The sequence below is a fragment of the Ruditapes philippinarum genome, unplaced genomic scaffold (genome assembly GCF_026571515.1).
Source record: "Ruditapes philippinarum isolate M1 unplaced genomic scaffold, ASM2657151v2 ctg2471_1_1_1_1, whole genome shotgun sequence".
NCBI lineage: Eukaryota > Metazoa > Mollusca > Bivalvia > Venerida > Veneridae > Ruditapes > Ruditapes philippinarum.
Window position 1 is genome coordinate 67,322 of NW_026855096.1, and position 20,275 is coordinate 87,596.

The window sequence follows — 20,275 nt, forward strand, 5'->3', positions numbered from 1 at the left end:
AACTGTGTTTAACACAACAGTTATTCAACAATTATAATAGTAGTTAATTTCATTTGTACAGTATTTAACTGAGGTGACATAAAATGACAGCGGCTTAACAAGAAACACAGCACTGTAAAAATTACACAGTCCTAATACTTAACTATAGCACGCACTTTTAAAACACAAAACAATGAATATGTTTTTTTGAGAATTTTAAAAAAGTTACATATTAAGATCTTATTATTGTAGGTAAACACAGTTGAAGTTCATCGACGCCGAAATATTGGTGAGGCGATTGCTGATTGTAAAAGTAAGGGAGGTAACCTTGCCTCATTTCACAGTGCTGCGGATATTGATACAGTGTGGAGGAATGCATTAGTGTATGTTTTTATCGTACACATTGAAAAATTTGGTCTGTAATGATGCATAAATGGGATGTGTCACCTGAATATATGAAATTGCAAAATGTATTATGACAACATGTTACTGTAACAGGATGGATAATTTGAGTGTCTTGATACAATCACAATCTTCATAAGTATATGCCACAATAGCAATGGTGTTCACATAATAGGGAAAAAGAGTTAAAGTTTGTTAGTTAGATAGATTTATTTCATAGATAGATTTATTTTTGAATGGAACACATAAACATGGACATTAAAAACAACATGTATGGTACAAATATATAACATACATGAGAATAAATACAATGTAAGCCATGACATGCACATCAACACCAGGGATTGCACAAAAATGAGAGACATTGTTTCAATTGTTATACCATGTATACATTTCATATTTTATTTGTAGTGGGACATCATCCTCATACTGGATAGGGCTAAATGATCAAGCTACAGAAAATGGTATGTTTACAGAAAATCTATGATAAAAAGTTAGTTTTAAGAATGGTACAATTTTAAGCGTTTTAAAACATATTACACACTTGCACTTTTAAGTTTGATGTTACTGAGGAAAATGAGGACTAAATTAAGGAATCCCTCACTACTGTATATTCGAATCCTGGGCGGCTACAGTGACTTCGGATTCTTCTATGTAAGGAAGCTTAATAATCCAGCTAGTTTACGGAAAGTCGGTGGTTCTACTCGGGTGCATGTTCATGCCTGAAATAATGCACAAAAGGGCACCTGCAGTAAAGTTGTAATGTAGCCATATGACACATACTGTGTTGGTGCAACGTAAAACCCAACCTAAAAAAAAGGTCAAAGAATAAGATTATCCCTTAGCACATCTGTGCCATTACCGATTGCCCCGTAAATGACTGACTATTTATCCATATTAAATTCTAAATCAGTTGGTGAGAGACGATTGATCTTGTAAATGGAGTCTTTTTGTAGACTTAATTCTCAATGTGCTCTAACTAGTGAATAGGCTTTGTCTGCATTGTAGTCGAACCGAACAAATTTTGAATTTTTCATCTCGATATGCCAAAAAATAAAAACTTTGCATTACTATGAAACTAGGCAAGATCATTTAAGAAATTCTGCAGGATGAATATTATAATACATGTATTATAAATATTGTTGTTTAAGGGTATGTGTGGACAGATAAAACTTCTGTTAATGTGTTAAACTGGGCTGATAAGCAGCCAGACAACTACAAGGGAATGGAAGACTGTGTTGAAATGTGGAGCTCTACCTCCAAGTGGAATGATGCCGCATGTTCTTCAAAAAATAACTGGATCTGCATGGTAAAAAGAGGACAAGGTAATTTACACTTGTTTACATGAAAGAAAGCCTTTAATTAAGTTTATTACTTCATAGATGATATAAATTATTTGTTGGAAGGGCCCCAAGATAATTTTCACCAACCATTTTGTATGTACAGTAATTATTAGGGGTGTCACTTTTGGAAAAAAAGCTTAGATGGCGACCTAATAACCATGGTAAAAGTTTAACTGACCATACTAATATAAAAGCCTTAGATTTTCAACATTTTCTTTATGACAAGATATGATTTGTTCTTTTTGTCCTATTTTTATTGTACTCAAAATAATTACGATACATATCTAAGAATGAAGTAACTATTATCTGATATGGTCGTACTGTACATTGATGTACTCAATCAGATTGGGGAAAATACATTGAGTACAACTAAAATATAAACAAATTGTCATATCTAGTTGTAAAAACTAAGGTAATAATTAAAATCAGTTTAAAACTTATTTGCCTGTTTGTCAAGTTACTAACCTGGGTTATCGGTTTTTAAATTTTCTAACTGGTATTTAGCTAAAAACCCACCATACCGTACCCATTTAAACGGATGAACATGACACCCCTAATAATCATCATTGCTTATTCAGATATAATGGTGTTAATTTGTGTTCATATATCGGACACATTTATACAATAAAATTTTACTGAAACTGAACTATACATTCTACATTTCAACATTGTTATTTTTACTGGCTGAGTACAGTGATTTATTCTATTAGAAATCATACTGGCTGAGTACCCTGATTTATTCTATTAGAAATCATAGTACAAATCATTGTTACATGTTTATAATGTAATATGCTTATTTTTCATATTATGTACAATATGAAACATATTAAAAAAATACTATCTAATATTTTTTTAGACACTTTAAACTACAGTGATCACTGAAATTCATATTTTATTATTTTCTAGGTGGACATTTAACAACATCAAAACCCCAGACAGCCCCACCTACCCAATCAAGTAAGTTGACTCTATTACAAGTACAAAATATGTAGTCATTTCCGTATTAATCTTTAAAAATATAATTTTAGAGGATACCTTCAAAGGAGCGTCACTGGGGTCAAAAAAACTAAAACATAAAATTTGAAATTCTTATCTAGAGTATTGAGTAAAGCACTTAAAATAGAAATATCTGCAAAGGATAATGAAAAAAATATTCTCGGAACTAAATTGAATATTGATTTTTTGTGTGGGAGTCCTAGCCTGATTTGAAATTTTCATTTTTGGGTCATTTTGCACAATAAATATGACAATTTCGGGAAAAATGGGGTGAGGGAATGACCTGAAAATTTGCATACCTGAGTTATTGTTCCAGACCTACATCAAATAGTGCACAAATCTGGAAATGTATTTCCAGTCCTGTCATGTCAAAAAACCGCACTGGAGTCTCTTTAAGACCATTATAATTTTCTGTGAAGAATTCTTAAAAACTTGAAATTATCTTACATTTAATGGCATTAAATTTGATACTGTAATGGAGTTGACATGTATACCAAATCTATATGAAATAAACTCAAAATTATTCACCATTTAACGTAAAATATATTTACTACTTTAAATACAGATCAAAATTGCAACAGCTTGATTTGTGTTCAGACAATGATACCTCATGATAATGCACCAGCTCTATTTGTCTAGAATATTAAATTTTGTTTACTGTTCTGTAGGTTCCCTATGTAGTAGTTTAAGTGGTAGCGGATGGGTGGCCTATAATGGCTACTGCTACCTGGCTAATGATGGTAACGGGGACAATGGAAAGTCCTGGAGACAAGCTCAACATCAATGCCAACAATATGGCGGAGACCTGGCCTCAATCCTCTCACAGACCGAGCAAGCATTTGTGTATCATGCTATGGTAATTAAGTATAACTTTATGCTTGATTATTGTATCATAGGTTTCTATACCGGGAAGTCAAAGCCCGGGTTCCGGGAAGAAGGCCTGGGCTTTGGCTTACCCGGCTATAGACTACATGTGTGTATTTATAATGAAATAAAAAAACAATTAAAAAGTATATAGATTTCTGTACCTATCAGTAAAATTTTCAGTGACATGCCTAGTTGGATGCTGCCATTTTCTAGTGACTTAATGATAATAGGCTGAGTATTTCGATAATGGAACAATCACAACTTTTTGGCCTAAAAATAATTGTCGAGGTGTTCCAACTGAAAACCAAAGAGGTGCATGAAATACTGAATGCCACCTATAAAATGGAAAATGTAAAGTAAAAAATGAATGACTTCCCCAATTCATAGGCTTTGCCTAATGTCATATTAGAAATCAGCTGTTTGAATTCTGCTGTTAATTGGTGTACTATATGCTTTAACAATGTATGTGGGTATGTCTTTTCTTTTATTTATTATAGCAACAGATGACACATATTACCAACTTTGTTAACGGCTCCTTTAATCTAAAGTTGTATTAATAAAATATGTTTAATGTTCCTTTAATCTAAAGTTGTATTAATAAAATCATCAATGCTCTTGATAAATGATTTTTGTTTAAGTGTAAGTTTATAATATAGACAAGTGTGAGATATAAAATGAAGTTATATTGTTTCATTATTCAAACTTAATTTTTAGCTTGACTGTTAAAAGAATAAGGAGAGTTATTGTACTCACCTAGGCATCAGTGTCCGTGTCACACTTTGGTTAAGTTTTTGTGTGCAAGTCAGTATCTCCAAAACTATTGAAAGGAATGGATTGGAATTTCACACACTTATTTGAGGACAAAGTATAGGAGGTCACTATCCAAAGTCCATAACTCTTACATTGGTATTGACAGAAATATGACCCTTTTTAAACTTAATTTTTTTTTACATTATTCCGGCTCTTGTTTTACTATGAAGCACTGTATAAAGTCAGGCATGCTGTCCTACCAACAACTCTTGTGTTCATTCATTTTTATTTATTTTTTTTTTTTTTTAGTTGAAAAATTTATCTGCCTATAGAGTGTGGATAGGACTGAATGCACTAGATCTGAACAATGGATACAAGTAAGTTTTTGATGATATTGAAACCTACTAGTATTTCACCTATTCTCACAAGATAGGCCCAACTTGCATTGACCAAATGTTAAAAAATGAACTTGTTTTTTACCAAAGTTTTATGACATAGACGTTTATACAAATATGTGTCCGACATACTGGGAAAGTTTCATCACTCAAACTTGATTATTATCTGTAGAACAGTCACTGAAACAAATTGAGTACTTTTTTCAAAATGTAATTTACGTTACTTAACTAAAAAAATCGACTGGTCATATTAAAATTATTTGATAATACTATCAATGCATTTGATACAAATATTCACTTCGATAAATAATTTGTCTAAAGTAACATTACATATTTTATACACAGGTCTTTTAGTATAACCGTACATCCAAGCTTTAACTTCTCATTTATTTTGGGTTGAGTATTTTCTGGAAAATATGTTCATCAGTAAAAAAAGCTACAATAAACAAACTCATAGTTGTACTTATTTTGTTGATTTTAATATGAAATATAAGCGCAAAATATTAAGATACAACAGTATTTCACTTTAAAATATATTTTATATGCAGCATACGCCAATACAAACAAAACTATGGAAATGGTAACGTAAATTACAATGTATGCAGCTTTAACTGGGCAACAGCATAAACTTTAAAATTAGAATAAAATGAAGCATCTATGTTTCATTTTTGGCTTTTAATGCATCTTAGATGTAATTATCAGTAACAAGTTAGTCGACTGAGATATTATAATGAAGGTTTATGCTCAAACATATTCAATTATCAATTTCTTTAAAAAAACTAATAACTTAAGGACGCAAAGTACCTCGTGGATGCCATTAAGGTTATATCTTTTTATCATATATATATAATATATAACAAAGACTATGACTGGGTTTTAAATGTACTTTAATACAAAAATAACAAATGAACAAAATAAAATAATTGACCAGTTATGGTAACGTAGATTACCTCATATTCAAGGATGTTAATATATGTTTCAACATGTTCAACAATAAAATGTTGTTATTGCAAAAGAAAATCAATAAATTCTTAAATTGAAATGGAAAAGTCTGATCAAATGCATAAGAAAATATTTTTTACTCTTAAACATGATGTTAATTTAAAGGAATAAGAATGGATGGATTGATGTCTGTCTAATATAAATATTCATCATTTAAAAAGAGGAAGGAACCATGACAGTTCCCTATTGACATCAACCCTATAAGAGAGAATTCGTGTTTCAAGACACTATTTTTTTACTTGAGATAAGTTCATGGGCGCCGCCATTTTGGCGTTCTGTCATTCTCGCGAGACAGACGAGACCGAGATTGTGACGTGTAATACCACTTCCGGGTATAGTTGTACACGCTGGTACAACTGAAATATATCTTGATGAAGAACTTATTAATTTAATTGCGTACATTATATATTATTTATGAAAACATCATATGGAACTGAATTGCTTTAATTAATTAATTGAAGACGCCGCGACATTAATTATCATTTGCCCGATACTCAAACTTGCTGATGATCCCACCACATGATTTAAAGCAATGACTGCTTAATTTTCAAAGATAAACCATCAATTTACTTTGGGTACTATGAGAAACTTCTTCAAATTGACGATATATACTTTTATTTTGTACTTAATTTTCGCTAGACAAGCTGTCCAAATAGGGTACATCGCCGGTCATATATCTTTTTTCAAGTAAAATATCAAACTAAAATCCAATATGCTGAGGACGCGATTTTCCGCCATTGACGCTAAAAATGAGAAAGGCGCAGGAAAGCCAGACTTATATCGTATGAAAACAAAACTGTCCGTAAAGTTATTTAGGCACCCAGTCAAAACTGGTACCAACAGCAACAGGTGCCCATTCCCTATAATTACGCAATATTCTCGGGTTTATCCAGTTCCCCAAAGCTTTTTTTCCACGTTATCTACTTACAAATTCTTTCCCCGACAGATACGCATTTCTTCTCCGTAAATTTAATCCAATAAAAAAAAAAATCATAAATCTACTTAATATTTAAAATGATTATTGGGCAACTGAAAAAAATGTGTTGCTATTTTTATGACGTGCTGTAATTTACTACAGTACAATTTGACAGGTGTGGAACCGAATTCCCCTAAGGTCATTCAGTTCACTGATGAAGCGTAAAAAAAATAGATGTCTATTTCGTCATTAGAATATTTGACAGAGGGTGATTAACCAATTAGGGCAACATTGTGCATGATCCAAAAGGTCTGTCGGCACAGAGGCATACAAGGAGCAATATAAATCGTCAGTACACAGTGTGACAGGAGCATTTGGTGCAAATTAGGAACAATTAAAATGGACATTTCCAGTATTTAGTCATAAGTAGTAAGAACCAGCAATTGTGTGAAATAAATTATGCAATTAGATTTTTGAGCAGCCCAATAAAAATGATTTGCCTGCAATTATGCAAATATTTTTGAAATGTGTACATCAATTATAACATATGTTCAACCTTTAAATTTGAAAGTCAGAATCAAACTGCAAAAAATTAATTTATATGTACTATTAAGAAACGTTTAGTAGGGTTTTTATAATGGAAGTGGCTAGCGTACGGGCCCGTACGGCTAGCCAAAAGTTTTAGCCGTACGTGAGTCACGTACGACTAGCAAGGACACGCTGTATTGGCTAGCCGTACGGCACTTTTCAAAATTTTATGGAAGTCGAAAATGCATATGTTATTTTATGACTTTTAAGCGAGGATTTTAACCAAGAAACAGCATTAATTGTCTTTTGGATGTTAATTTTTTTAGAGATTAATCGCCTTGATCGCATATATATATCGATCTTTGTCATCGCAAGATGTCGAGAAAAAAATAGCCTTTGCTTGCATTTACACCAAATTGAAATAGTTTACAATTTTTTGATAATAATCTTTTTTTGTTTCATTAGTTTAATTTTCGACACCTTTTATATGAAAAAAAAAAACAACAACAACAAACACTGAAATGATTGTTGTTAGGCTCTTGATAATTGCGACAATTTACCGACGGTACTGTATCAAGGAAAGTTTGCATGTTCCGTGAAAGGCATTCTAAAATTCTATTGTCAGTCCCTGGATAGGTTTTCATTAAGGCTAATTAATTGATTGACTGTGCTTTTATGTTCGATATTTATCTACTGTTTTGAAAATTATATAATTATTTTTGCATTTCACCGTTTTTTTCCCATTCCAATGTTCTTTTTATTTATTTATTCCACTCCGATCATTTTATTTTCGATCCATGTGCTTAGAATTAACAAAAATGATTTAATAATTCTATACAAATTAAACAACAATGAAAAGCATGGAAATTCATACAATTTTATAACGTTCGATCTTACATATAATTTTGAAAATTGCCGTACGGCTAGACAATACAGGCGTCCTGGCTAGTCGTTCGTGACTCACGTACGGCTAGAACTTTTGGCTAGCCGTACGTTTCTTTTTTTTTATTATTATTTTTTTTTGATATTGTTACGTATTTTGAACCATAAAAAATCTCCTCTACACTCCTTTGTGAAAATTAAATTGTCTGATCATACTTTATTATATTAATATTTCCTTACGATTCAACTAGATTTATCGTGAATCTAAAAGATGTGGGGAAATGACATCACGCGCACCTGTTTTTATACGGCCAAACAAACATGGCCGCGCTTACCGATTTTAGAAATCGGTGATTTAGCGATTTAAATTTTGTTATCATTCGTTTAATATTATTATTTGGCGGCAGAAAATTTGCAGACTTATTATTTATAGTATTCTTTTTCTGAAATCAAGTTTTTATTTTAACCTTGTCTTTCCCTTTAAAAAAAAACAAAAAAAAAACCCCAACAACAACAACAACAAAAATAAACAACAAAAACCGGCTTTGTTAGAAACATTGAATCATTTCTTTAAAGTAACGTGGCCTTCAGTTTTTATGAAGATTTTATATGTTTCAATATAAAAGTCAAATAAAAAAGAAAATGGTGGAAAATCATACTTGCCATCATTTAAATACAGAAACACAATAATGAAACTCCTCGATACATCTAATTTACCTGTCTGCTATCTATTTGTAAATAAGTAAAGCGGGCGATTCGTTTTCTGATTTTCTTATTTTTTAGAAACGAACATCACCGTGTTCTTTAAAATTCAATATATCTTTAGACACTGTTTTTTTAAAGTAGTTTTTACAAGTGATATGTTGCACTTTTGTAAGATAAAAATAAATGAAATACTTAATTAGAAACCAAAATATTTTTTGAACAGATATGAAAGCTGGAGGCCGCTTTAAATGATCTAATCTCGTCCTCTTTTATGCTGAAAGAGCGCCCACAAACTAACTTTGGATGACTCATCTATGCATATAAAACATCTTGACACAATCTTGTTGTCATTGTTTGACCATTTGAAAGTTAGTGCTTTGACTCCTTTACATTTAAGTTTTTGCTAGTATGAAACAAGAAAATCGTCAACTCCTCAATCAGTTCAATTTTAAGGAACCAATATGCTTATAACTACTATTTTCCTGTTTGATGGTGCTTGAACTTACACCATATTTATCATCGACAATTATTTTGTCTTCATCTTGAACACAACCAGGCCAATTAATTTATTAACTTGTATTTGATGTTCAAGCTCTTTCATTCTGTGTCAATTTCTGGATACTTATCTCTGGTCGCTAAAGCCCCTTTTTATATTTTCACTGTCAAACGTGAGTATGATTTTGTTCTTTTTTGCTCTCTTTCAAGGTATTTTACTCCTTAAGATAACTTTTTTCCTCCCACAAGAGGCTCGCTGTATTTCAGCCTAGGCTATACCCATACTTGCTGAAACAAAAAAAGTAATCTACGTTACTTATTTTGTAATCAACGTTACCATTTTTAGAAACTATTTATTTATGCCTAAATATCAGTTTTTCCTCCAGGAACAAGCAGTTTTATTACATTTAACTACTATATTATTATCCACAGTATAGGAACATGTCAAATATTTGGAGAAGAACTACTTATTGGTGTTGCAGATATCACAAGTTGATATTTTCGTAAATCTACGTTACCAACATTGGTATCACATTTGTCACACCTTTTAAAATATTAGATGATCTGGTATAACACAGATAACATACAAGCATCTGTGTAGATCTGTTATGATGAAAATTTATGAACAAAATATTTTGGTAAGTAAAAATGGAGACCAAGAAAGGAAAGGATTTGTTACAAACTTAGTGGGCTATGTAACTAAAATTTGCAATATATGTTTGAATTTTATAAATGTATCAGATCAATTTTTTTTAGAATTTAAGGTGTATTATTTAATATAATCTTAAAATTACAATAAAAAAACAACATTTTTATTACTTCGCCTGTTTTGTTTTGCTGAAGATAACTGGAACTCAGTAATATAGTGTTTCTGCGCGGAAATTGCAAATGCAAATGGCGGAATAAGTGGCAAATTTGAAATAAAGGGAAACAAACTATGTGTATATTGATCTAGAAGTTTATATTACGGAACCTTGAAACAGTTTAACATTATCTGGGACATGAAAATCAAATTATTTGCTGAAATTGAAAAACCGTGGTAACGTTGATTACATCTCGTAGATTACATCTGTATTGTCACGAGCATGAATTTTTTTACATACTATTAACTTTTACAAAATATAAAGTATTGAATGTTTAGCAAGTCTATTCTAATTGATAATAGTCTGTTAAGAGCACCCTATGCTACAATATTTGAGTAATAGCAGTAACGTAGATTACAGTCTTAACTTTACTTTACAAATATTAAGTTTGTGTTTCTGGTGTAATTTTTTTTTTATGAAATAAGTTAATCATTGTATTGCATTCCGTTTATACTATGTTTTGTTAGTATATACGTCTGTTTAAACCCCTTTTAATGTGTTTATTGCCTGTGCATTTTTGTTCGCAAACTAAGTAACGTAGATTACATTGGGTTTGGAGACAAGAAAGTTTTGTTTTAAACCGAAAAATGCAAAGAGCTTTACTCAGAATTTATTTTAAATGTCAAACTTCAATATATCACCAAACAAAAAATAAAAAAAATATGTTCAGTTTTGACAAAATGATGCAGCACTTATGTGTTGAATCATGTAACCCTTTACGGAGACAGCGTATTTTTCTTTTAAATTGATATTATTTGTTTGTTTCTTTTTCTAAATACCAGTTTCTTACATCTATTGTGTATATGAGTTAAAGGTAGGAACCATGTAAAGTTGAAAAAATAACAAAACTCAACTGTATAAGTGTATATGTTTTCACTTTCGTTAAGAGACATTCAAATTTCAAACTTGGGCCTATCTTGTGAGAATAGGTGATTTACTTAATGTACTCATTTAATAGCTTGCTTAATACTTCCTGTTCGGGACTTTCACATACGGAGTACACTGTTTAAGAAGTGATTATATAATTTTCTAGGTAAATTTCATTAGAAAGGTAAGTGTTTAAGTAAGTGATATTTTCTCAGAAATTTTTATTAGAAAAGTAAGGAGCCTTATGGATAGGATTCAGGTTAGTCAAACCACTGACTTAAGAAAAACATGTACATTGTTTTTTACTCTATGTTTGGTAAAAGTTGTGTTGCACATCTGTCAGAACCAAAAGGTTCAAGGTCAGCTATCAGTATAGATTGAGTCTCTGGTGTCCATAATCTGTAATCAACAATATTATTTTCCTCTGAATCTACAGGTTAGATTGTCTGCAAATTAGCATTCAGGCATCCTTATAATTTGTTCTCATATTCTTTCAGGGATCACCAGATCTAAAAGAAATTAAATCTTTAAACATCTTTTCATAAAACAATAAAATGCTTAATCACTAAATTTGATCTAAATTATACTTTAAGAGATGGATTTTATTTGCCTATTTGACATGTTTGAATAAATGGGTAGTAAGATCAATGACAACAATCAAAACACCATTGTGAATGAGAGTAGGCTTGGCATTTTTGACCGATTCATTTTTGACCGATTCATTTGCTTTTTTATTGTTCATCACTAAAATTCATTATAAATTTAATAAAAGCTTCTTGTTTTATCTAGTGTTACTAAATTGTTTTTGCTATATCTTTTAAAGAATAGTACAACACATTCTGTGATACAGGTCTGATATTATGGAAGACATTATTTCCAATTCTGACTCAGTATTATTAAAATTTTTGTGATCAGTTTGTGACAACTATTTACAGGTGGTCCGATGGGTCACCAGGGAAATATTACCACTGGCGTTATAATGAACCTAATGATTGGGGTGGGGAAGAAGATTGTGTCAACATCCTCCTCCTCACAGGTAAATGAGACAACTTTGCTTATTCCATAACTGCAACTTTTGAAACTGTTGTTTCTCCATATATGAGTGATTATGGCTTTGTGCTTCCGAGGGATCACTTCGTTTCCAGATTTTTGTGTTTCTAGATTTTTTGGGAAGAAGCAGATAATAAGTAATTAAATATTGCTGAAATTTGTTCATTAATAATTTTCTAGTATTGTGCTAGAATTTTGTGCCTTGATTAGATAATACATTCAAAAGTCTGATTAGATAATACATTCAAAAGTCTGATTAGATAATACATTCAAAAGTCTGATTAGATAATACATTCAAAAGTCTGATTAGATAATACATTCAAAAGTCAATGCTGTTTTCTTTTACTTAAGGCAATATGTTTCTCTTTCAGGTGAGTGGAATGATGACCATTGTGCCAGACAGTATGGGTATGTTTGTAAGGTGCGTGTTGGATCAATTATAACCCCTGTTGTACCTACAGGATTGTGGGCAGGAAATTGTCCATCAGGCTTTCATATGCAATTTAACAGGTGAATATTCTTAATTGTAAATATATATAGGATATTTGTCCATTTTAATTTTTAAGTGAATATATAATTATGTCAGTTTATAGTAGGTTTTTGTCAATTTCGAGTGAATATAAAGCAAAAATAACCTCCACAACTCTTATGGATTTTAAAAAGACCTCAACCTTCTAACTGCTGGAATCAAAAGTGATTAGCCTTTTCCACCAGTGAAGATCTAGGTCACCCTGTGCAGTCTGACCAGGCTTTTTACTGTTGGTAGGTATATTGTTATTGAAATTCCTTAAACTTTGAATGGACTGTTCCAACTTCAAAATGATGTTCCCAAAACTTAAACGTTGATCATAACTTTTTAAGTTCTGTATGTATGGTCTTCATACTTTGCCACAATAATCCTTGGGACAAGACCTTCAAGTAAATCAGTTTAAAATTGACATTCATTCATAAATGACCTTGACCTTCAAGGTCAAATTATTGCATTTTCACTGATTATTGCCATAAGTTGCTGTAATTTGCTCATTAATTGATGGATTATCTTCATACTTTGACAAAAAGCTTTTGGACAAGACTTTCTTCAAGGTTGAACTGACTTCGACTTTGAGCTTTAAATGACCTTGACTGACAAGGTCAAATTATCTAATTTTGGTTAAGTTGTCATATTTTTTTTATTTATACACAGATTTGATTCATGCATGGACAAAACTACAAATGTGACCAAACAGATATGTTGAATAATTTAAAGATGACCTTGTCTTATGATTGAATTTTGCTTATATTTTCTTAATTTTGTCATTTATTTTTGACAATGGTTCAAACTTGGACAAAACAACAAAAAACATTTAATGTTTGTAATTGAGTAATAGATACATATTATAACAATTAGGATCAACATTGATTATTATTTTTTATATTCTTAGGTGTTACAGGATATATCCAAAACCTGTAAACTGGACAACAGCCTTGGCAAATTGTAAAGGACTTGGCTCTGGCTACAGTCTTGCCAGCATTCTAGATGATGTCACCAATGGTTTGCTTATTTTTTTATGATATTTATCAGAACTAATTTATGTATTTTTCATTACTTTAGACTGAGAGCTCTATCAGTGCTGATAAAAATTGCCCCATACTTCAGTTAAGAGGGGTGTCTCTGGTCGAGTAATATTAAAAAGTTACTGATTTGAAACCATATGCCCCTCACTGCTGTGTGTTCAAATCCAACCAGGGCATTTGAATTATTTCTGGTGAGGAAGCTATATAGCTAGTAAACAACACATTGCTGGTTTTACTTAAATGATCGTTCATGCCTTAAATAATGCACAGAGGAGACTTTAAGGATCCTGAATTCATATATTTTGGAAACTGATAAACTGATGCTCAGGGGCATTAGGAGATTTTGCTCTGTTAATTGTCTCTCATAAACAGATGATCAAACTAAGTGTGTTTCAGGTGAAGTTCTACAAACATACACATTTATCAAGTAATTTGATCATTTTTAACACTCGTGAAGGCAGTATAAATAACCTTTTTTAAACTGCTAGAAAATAATGTGATTAGCCTAAGTCATGCAGTCTGGGTAGGCTTATAATTATACTGTTTGCTGCACAATTTTATATCTTTATTACTGAAGTTTCTTAAACATTTAGTGGATTGTCCAAATATGAAGCAGAGCAAATCTGTTACACAAAACAGGGTAAATCCATCACACAAATCAGGGCAAATCCATTACACAAATCAGGGCAAATCCATTACAAAAAACAGAGCAAATTCATTATACAAAACAGGGCAAATCTATTTCACAAAACAGAGCAAGTCCATTATACAAAACAGAGCAAATCCATTACATAAAACAGGACAAATCTATTATACAAAACAGGGCAAATTCATTACACAAAACAGGGCAAATCCATTACACAAAACAGAAGAAATCTATTATACAAAACAGGGCAAATCAATTACACAAAACAGGGCAAATCAATTAAACAAAACAGGCCAAACCAATTACATAAAACAGAGCAGACCCATTTCACAAAACAGAGCAAATCAGTTACACAAAACAGGGCAAATCAATTACACAAAACAGGGCAAATATATTACACAAAACAGGGCAATTCCAAAACACAAAACAGAGGAAATACATAACACAAAGTTGAGCAAATCCTTTACACAAAATAGAGCAAATCTATTACACAAAACAGAGCTAATCCATTCCACAAAACAGAGCAAATCCCTAACACAAAACACAATTTCATTATACAAAACAGAGCTTATCCTTTACATAAAACAAGGCAAATCCATTACATAAATGTAGAATGTTAAGGTTTCACTTCATGTATGGCTGAAATTGCAGATTAATTTAATTATATTTATAGCATTTATAACAACACTGATGGCAGATATGCAGGTGAATCCATGGATTGGTTTACACAAAGATGAGAACAATCAGCTATTATGGGTGAACAATGATGAAACTGTATACACTAACTGGGCACATGATGAACCTAATGGCAGAGAGAAGGAGGCTTGTGTACAGGTTATACATCAGTTTTGTCTTTATCATGATACAAAATATATATAGAACTTAGGTGGTTATTGAATGTTTTTGCTTGAATTTAATTATCCTAAATTAATCCTTGAACAGCATGCCTCAGTTCCTGGGCTGTGTTTCATAGAAAGTTCTAAGTGTATCTCAAGTCCTAGGACTAAATATGTTTAACTAGACTGATTCAATAATTATTTTGATCTTTGCTGAAAGTTTTACACTTTTACTTAAGTCATTCTCCCAAGAAGAATTATAAAATACAATATGGCACACGCGTCAATCTGCAATGTGAAAATGTTTATCTGCATGCACTTTATTCAGAATTTTAAAAATCTTTACATATTTTAGAGTCATAAGTTAGGACATTTTCTTTGAAACGAAAATTGTCTAAGTTTTGGTCTAAAGATATATTTTGATTGAGACACAACCCTGAATGGTTAAGGTTTATGAATCTGAATAGCTTTCTCCTTATTGTTGTGGGTTTGAATTTGGCCAAGTACCATTACATCTTTCTGGGTAAAGTTCTACCTAGCTATGGAAGATTGGTGGCTCTACCCTACTTAATTGTAGCTGAAATAATTCATATGAAGGTAACTGTGGTGTTTTCCTACACCAGTGTAGCTGAAACGTCACCATATGACCTATAGAGTTTCTGCTACTTAAAACCCTTCGAAATTATAATGTTGATAAAAATAAATCTATACCTGATATCATTTTTAATTTACAGATTACTGGTTATTCTGGTACAGTTGGTCAATGGAATGATGTTGATTGTTCAACTCAACATGGATATGTCTGTATGACAAAGAAAGGTAATGCTAACAAACAGCATGATAAATTCTAGATACATTTTTGTGTAACTATATTGTAGTTATAAACTCATATCTGTTGTACATGTATAAATGAGCCTCTTCATGACAAAATCAACATAATGGGTTTGCCACCAGCATGGATCCAGACCAGCCTGCGCATCTGTGCAGTCTGATCAGGATCCATGCTGTTCGCTTACAAACCCTATTACAAGCAGAGAAACTGATAGAGAACACCATGGATCCTGATCAGACTGCGGGGATGCGCAGGCTTGTCTGGATCCATGCTGGTCGCAAACCCATTATGTTGGTTTTGTCATGACGCGGCTCAAATCAATGCTATTCTTGACTTTGAATTAGTCTAAAGATAGATGAAAAATGATAAAGTTATTTTTTTTACATTACAAGGGATAATTGTGATTTTAAAAAGATATGTAAAGTTTCTACCTGCATGAACAATGTATGTATGGTAAGGCTTTTGAATGGTTGAAAAAGGTAGTTTTATAACTGAAATTAAGTCTTGTAGTTTAATTTTACATAATAAAAATAGTTTTAATAGAATTGATATTTGTCTTTGCCAACACATAAATATTTTTGTCTGTTTTAAGTAATGACTTACTTCTGGATTATTTTAAAACATTATGTCCGACTTAAAGTAATTACTAAAAATAGCTTTAAGATAACTACTAGTGAACAAAAAGAAAAGCAAGGTTTTATTTGCTATTTAAACCAAAAGAAAAAAGCCCGGGATACAAAAAAACCATTTGGGTTGCGACCCGCAGTCCAACCCGCCTGACATCCGCGATCTGATAGGATCCATCTTTTACTTAGTAAAACCCTAAAAAATAGAGAACGATAACGAAAAGCATGGGGCCTATAGACGCACGGGTGGCAGGTTGGGTTGCCCTGCTGTCGCAAACCCATTATGTTGGTTTTGTCATGACGCGGCTCAAATGGTTGTCAAATTTCAGGAATATCAATATTACCAATTATCTAGAAATTATTTTTTTTAAAGACCCTACAATTCTGACTGCGGAACCAATTCCTAGCATTTGTGATGTACAACAAGGACAGACACTGTTTAAAACAGGCTGTTATTTCTTCCTAAAACAGGCTTCCAACTGGTCCCAGGCCAGTGATACCTGTCTTAAACAAGGAGGTAAGATATAGTTATTTATCCCAACCTTTACCTGCTGGATAAGGCTGGTCCTGCTTACAATATGAAACTGTCCATCATCAATTTTAGGGATATCAAAATGAGGATTTGAATTCAGCCTACAGTGTAAAATTCTTAACTGTTAATAATGGATATATTGTCACCTTATTGCAGTCAAAATTTATAATTTAATAGCAGTAAACCTGTTACTGCACTTAGTTGACAGTATGATTGTTATGATGATGATAGTCACAATCAGCTTTAAGAATGATGATTATATGCATATTATTGTATTTATCTGGATAATAAGGAAATTATTGCATTTATCAGGATAATATGGATATCATTGTATTTATTAGGATAATATGCATATTATTGTATTAAACTGTATAATATGGAAATAATTGTATTTATCAGGATAATATGGATATTTTTGTATTTGGATAATATGGATATTCTTGTATTTATCAAGATAATATGGAAATTATTGTATTTATCAGGATAATATGGATTTGTATTTATCTGGATAATATGGATGATATTACATTTATCAGGATGATATGGATATATTACATTTATCAGGATAATATGGAAATTTTTTGTATTTATCAGTAAAATATGGATATTTTTGTATTTATCAGGATATAGATATTTTTGTAAATGTCATGATAATATGGATATTATTGTATTCATCTGAATATGAAAAATATTGTATTTATCAGGATAATATGGATATTTTTGTATTTATCAGGAAAATAGAAAATATTGATATTATTGTATTTATCAGGATAATACGGATATTATTGTATTTATCAGGATAATATGGATATTTTTGTATTTAACAGGATAATATGGATATTATTATATCGGAATAATATGGATATTATTGTATTTTTCAGGAGCCTATTTGTCATCTGTAAACTCGGGATATGAGCAGGCCTTTATATATCTGACTATGAAACAACATAATGTGAATGCTGTATGGATCGGATTAAATGATATAAAGGTAAATTGATATTAATGTTGACATATTTCTCTATGTGCTATAACTTGGTATCTGTTCATGCCTGAAAGAATGCATGGGAATTCTGAGGCTAACAGATATAGTGATTTAGCATTTTGAATGACAGTCATTATTTTGAATGGAAGTCAAAATACTACTTTGTTTACATTTTGCTACTTTTAGAACAAATTATTTCACATTAAGCGCTTAATTCTTTGGGTCAGAAAACCATGTAACAATTGCTCTAAAACCATTATTAATTTTAACGGTTATCAAAATAATGTCTGCTTTTTATTTAGAATGAAAAATTTATTCTTTTATGAGGCATAATGTGCCTTTAAACTCTATATTCAGCAATCTGGAACATATACATGGACAGATAACTGGCCAGTAGTGTACAGCAACTGGGATGCTGGTCAGCCTGTTGGCGGTCAAGGTTGTGTGATTGCCAATACCACAGGAAGATGGATCGAAACTAACTGTTCAGCATCGTATCCAGCCATCTGTAAAATATCCACTGGTAATTAAGTTTGTATAATATTTGATGACTGAGAATAATTCTAGATTGTTCTATGAAGTTATAATGCAGGGAAAATGTGAAGATCAAATTTTAAGAATAAGTCTCTGTTGCATTGGTATAATCTTCAAGGTTAAAACAGCAGATAAATTAACATTTTATATTGCATGTATTTATTAGTTTGCATTAATTTGTATTCTTAGCTGTGTATGATGCATATTATATTGACAATATAATGTATTACTTCATCATTATAACACCTGAATGATGATTCTTATTCAATAGTTTGATTGTCTTGTAATATAGGAACATAGTAAAGAAATTTTCATTGAATTCCCATTTTTGGTCAATGACGTCTGGTAATTCTGAAATGTTCTTTTTTTTATTGTAGCATCCCCGTCATTGACCCCTCCAGCCCCTAATGCACTGTGTGACCCAGGCTGGTATTCATGGAAAAGTCACTGTTACTACCTTGGTGTGAATATACCACGATCAGCTCTAGATGCGGAGTTCTACTGTCAGCAACACCAGGGGGCGCTTGTTTCCATTCATAACCAAACACTGAACCAGTATCTTGTTAAAACAATGAACTCATTGGCAGTGAATGGGCAGAGTTTCTGGACGGGTCTACACAAGTCAATTGATTGTGAGTGACAACTTTACTTTTATATTAGCAAGATTTAATATTGCATATACATTAACATTAAATTATCATATCAGATATTAGTATTTATTTCATGCTTATGTTTTTGGTTTGCATTCACATGATGAGACAAAAGGCAAAAATTGAGAATAAACCATAGCTGTTTAACAATATGACATTTCAACAAGTACAACTTCACTTTTATCAGAATCCTTTTAAATGCTTTTAAAGCTTGCCTTTGAAGTTGCTAGAATATTTTGAAGAAATAAATGTTGTTTTGATAGCTTTTACCATTTTGTTACAGTACTTTGTTGCTAAAATTACTGACTTTAAAGCAGCACTCCTCCAGATTCTTGCTTATTTTCATAAAAAAAAATTGAAAATGTATAAAAAAGTAAAATTTTGTAAAGAGAACAAAGAAAGAAAATAATTTACACAAGGCACTTAAAATACAACCCATGTAATTTAGCAAAAAGAGGTCAAACTATGCAAAAATACCATTTACATGTAATGTGTTTGTAACACAGTAGATATATTTAGAAAAATACTTCACAATAGGTCATTTATTGCTCATAACATAAACATATTACTTTTATCTTGAATCTTTTTACATTTCTTAAAATCTCAGTACATTTTTCTCAAGAGGGATTTTCTTGAAATATTTATAATTAGCCATTTAACAGGGTTGAAGTTATGGTTTAATCAATAGAAAACATTATTTATTATTTGGGATAAATAACAAGTGAATGAATGAGAGGCTACATTACTTAATTTTTGCTTCAGCTGGTTTCCAGTGGATAGACAGATCGCCAGTACAGTTTACTAACTGGAGAAAAGGGGAACCATCCACTCGAGGATGGGCAGGAAACTCGGAGAATTGTGCCGAGGTATTTTTGTCAGATGGAAAATGGAATGATGAAGACTGCAATAGTAAAAGACTTTTTGTCTGTGAGAAAAGTCCAGGTAATTTATTTACCATAATTATGTTGGAATAATCTTAAATAGTTAAATAGTCTTTATCACTGTTAACAAAGCTCTGAAATTATGGGCTGGTCAATTTCATT

General features: G+C 31.5%; 1 protein-coding gene across 1 annotated transcript in view; it reads left to right on the plus strand.

Annotated features, from left to right (window-relative positions):
- The window catches only part of LOC132742102 (uncharacterized), a gene marked incomplete at its 5' end in the record, with an annotated part of 93,678 nt that overhangs the window by 66,451 nt on the left and 6,952 nt on the right, over positions 1 to 20,275 (plus strand). The window contains 16 exons of the mRNA XM_060730422.1: positions 232 to 362; positions 793 to 845; positions 1,533 to 1,706; positions 2,631 to 2,681; positions 3,389 to 3,576; positions 4,647 to 4,714; positions 11,926 to 12,026; positions 12,412 to 12,550; positions 13,462 to 13,571; positions 14,914 to 15,074; positions 15,811 to 15,895; positions 16,908 to 17,051; positions 17,948 to 18,054; positions 18,406 to 18,571; positions 18,960 to 19,214; positions 19,995 to 20,174. Coding sequence (XP_060586405.1) covers positions 232 to 362; positions 793 to 845; positions 1,533 to 1,706; positions 2,631 to 2,681; positions 3,389 to 3,576; positions 4,647 to 4,714; positions 11,926 to 12,026; positions 12,412 to 12,550; positions 13,462 to 13,571; positions 14,914 to 15,074; positions 15,811 to 15,895; positions 16,908 to 17,051; positions 17,948 to 18,054; positions 18,406 to 18,571; positions 18,960 to 19,214; positions 19,995 to 20,174 — 2,113 coding nt within the window. The remainder of the gene's footprint in view (positions 1 to 231; positions 363 to 792; positions 846 to 1,532; positions 1,707 to 2,630; positions 2,682 to 3,388; positions 3,577 to 4,646; positions 4,715 to 11,925; positions 12,027 to 12,411; positions 12,551 to 13,461; positions 13,572 to 14,913; positions 15,075 to 15,810; positions 15,896 to 16,907; positions 17,052 to 17,947; positions 18,055 to 18,405; positions 18,572 to 18,959; positions 19,215 to 19,994; positions 20,175 to 20,275) is intronic.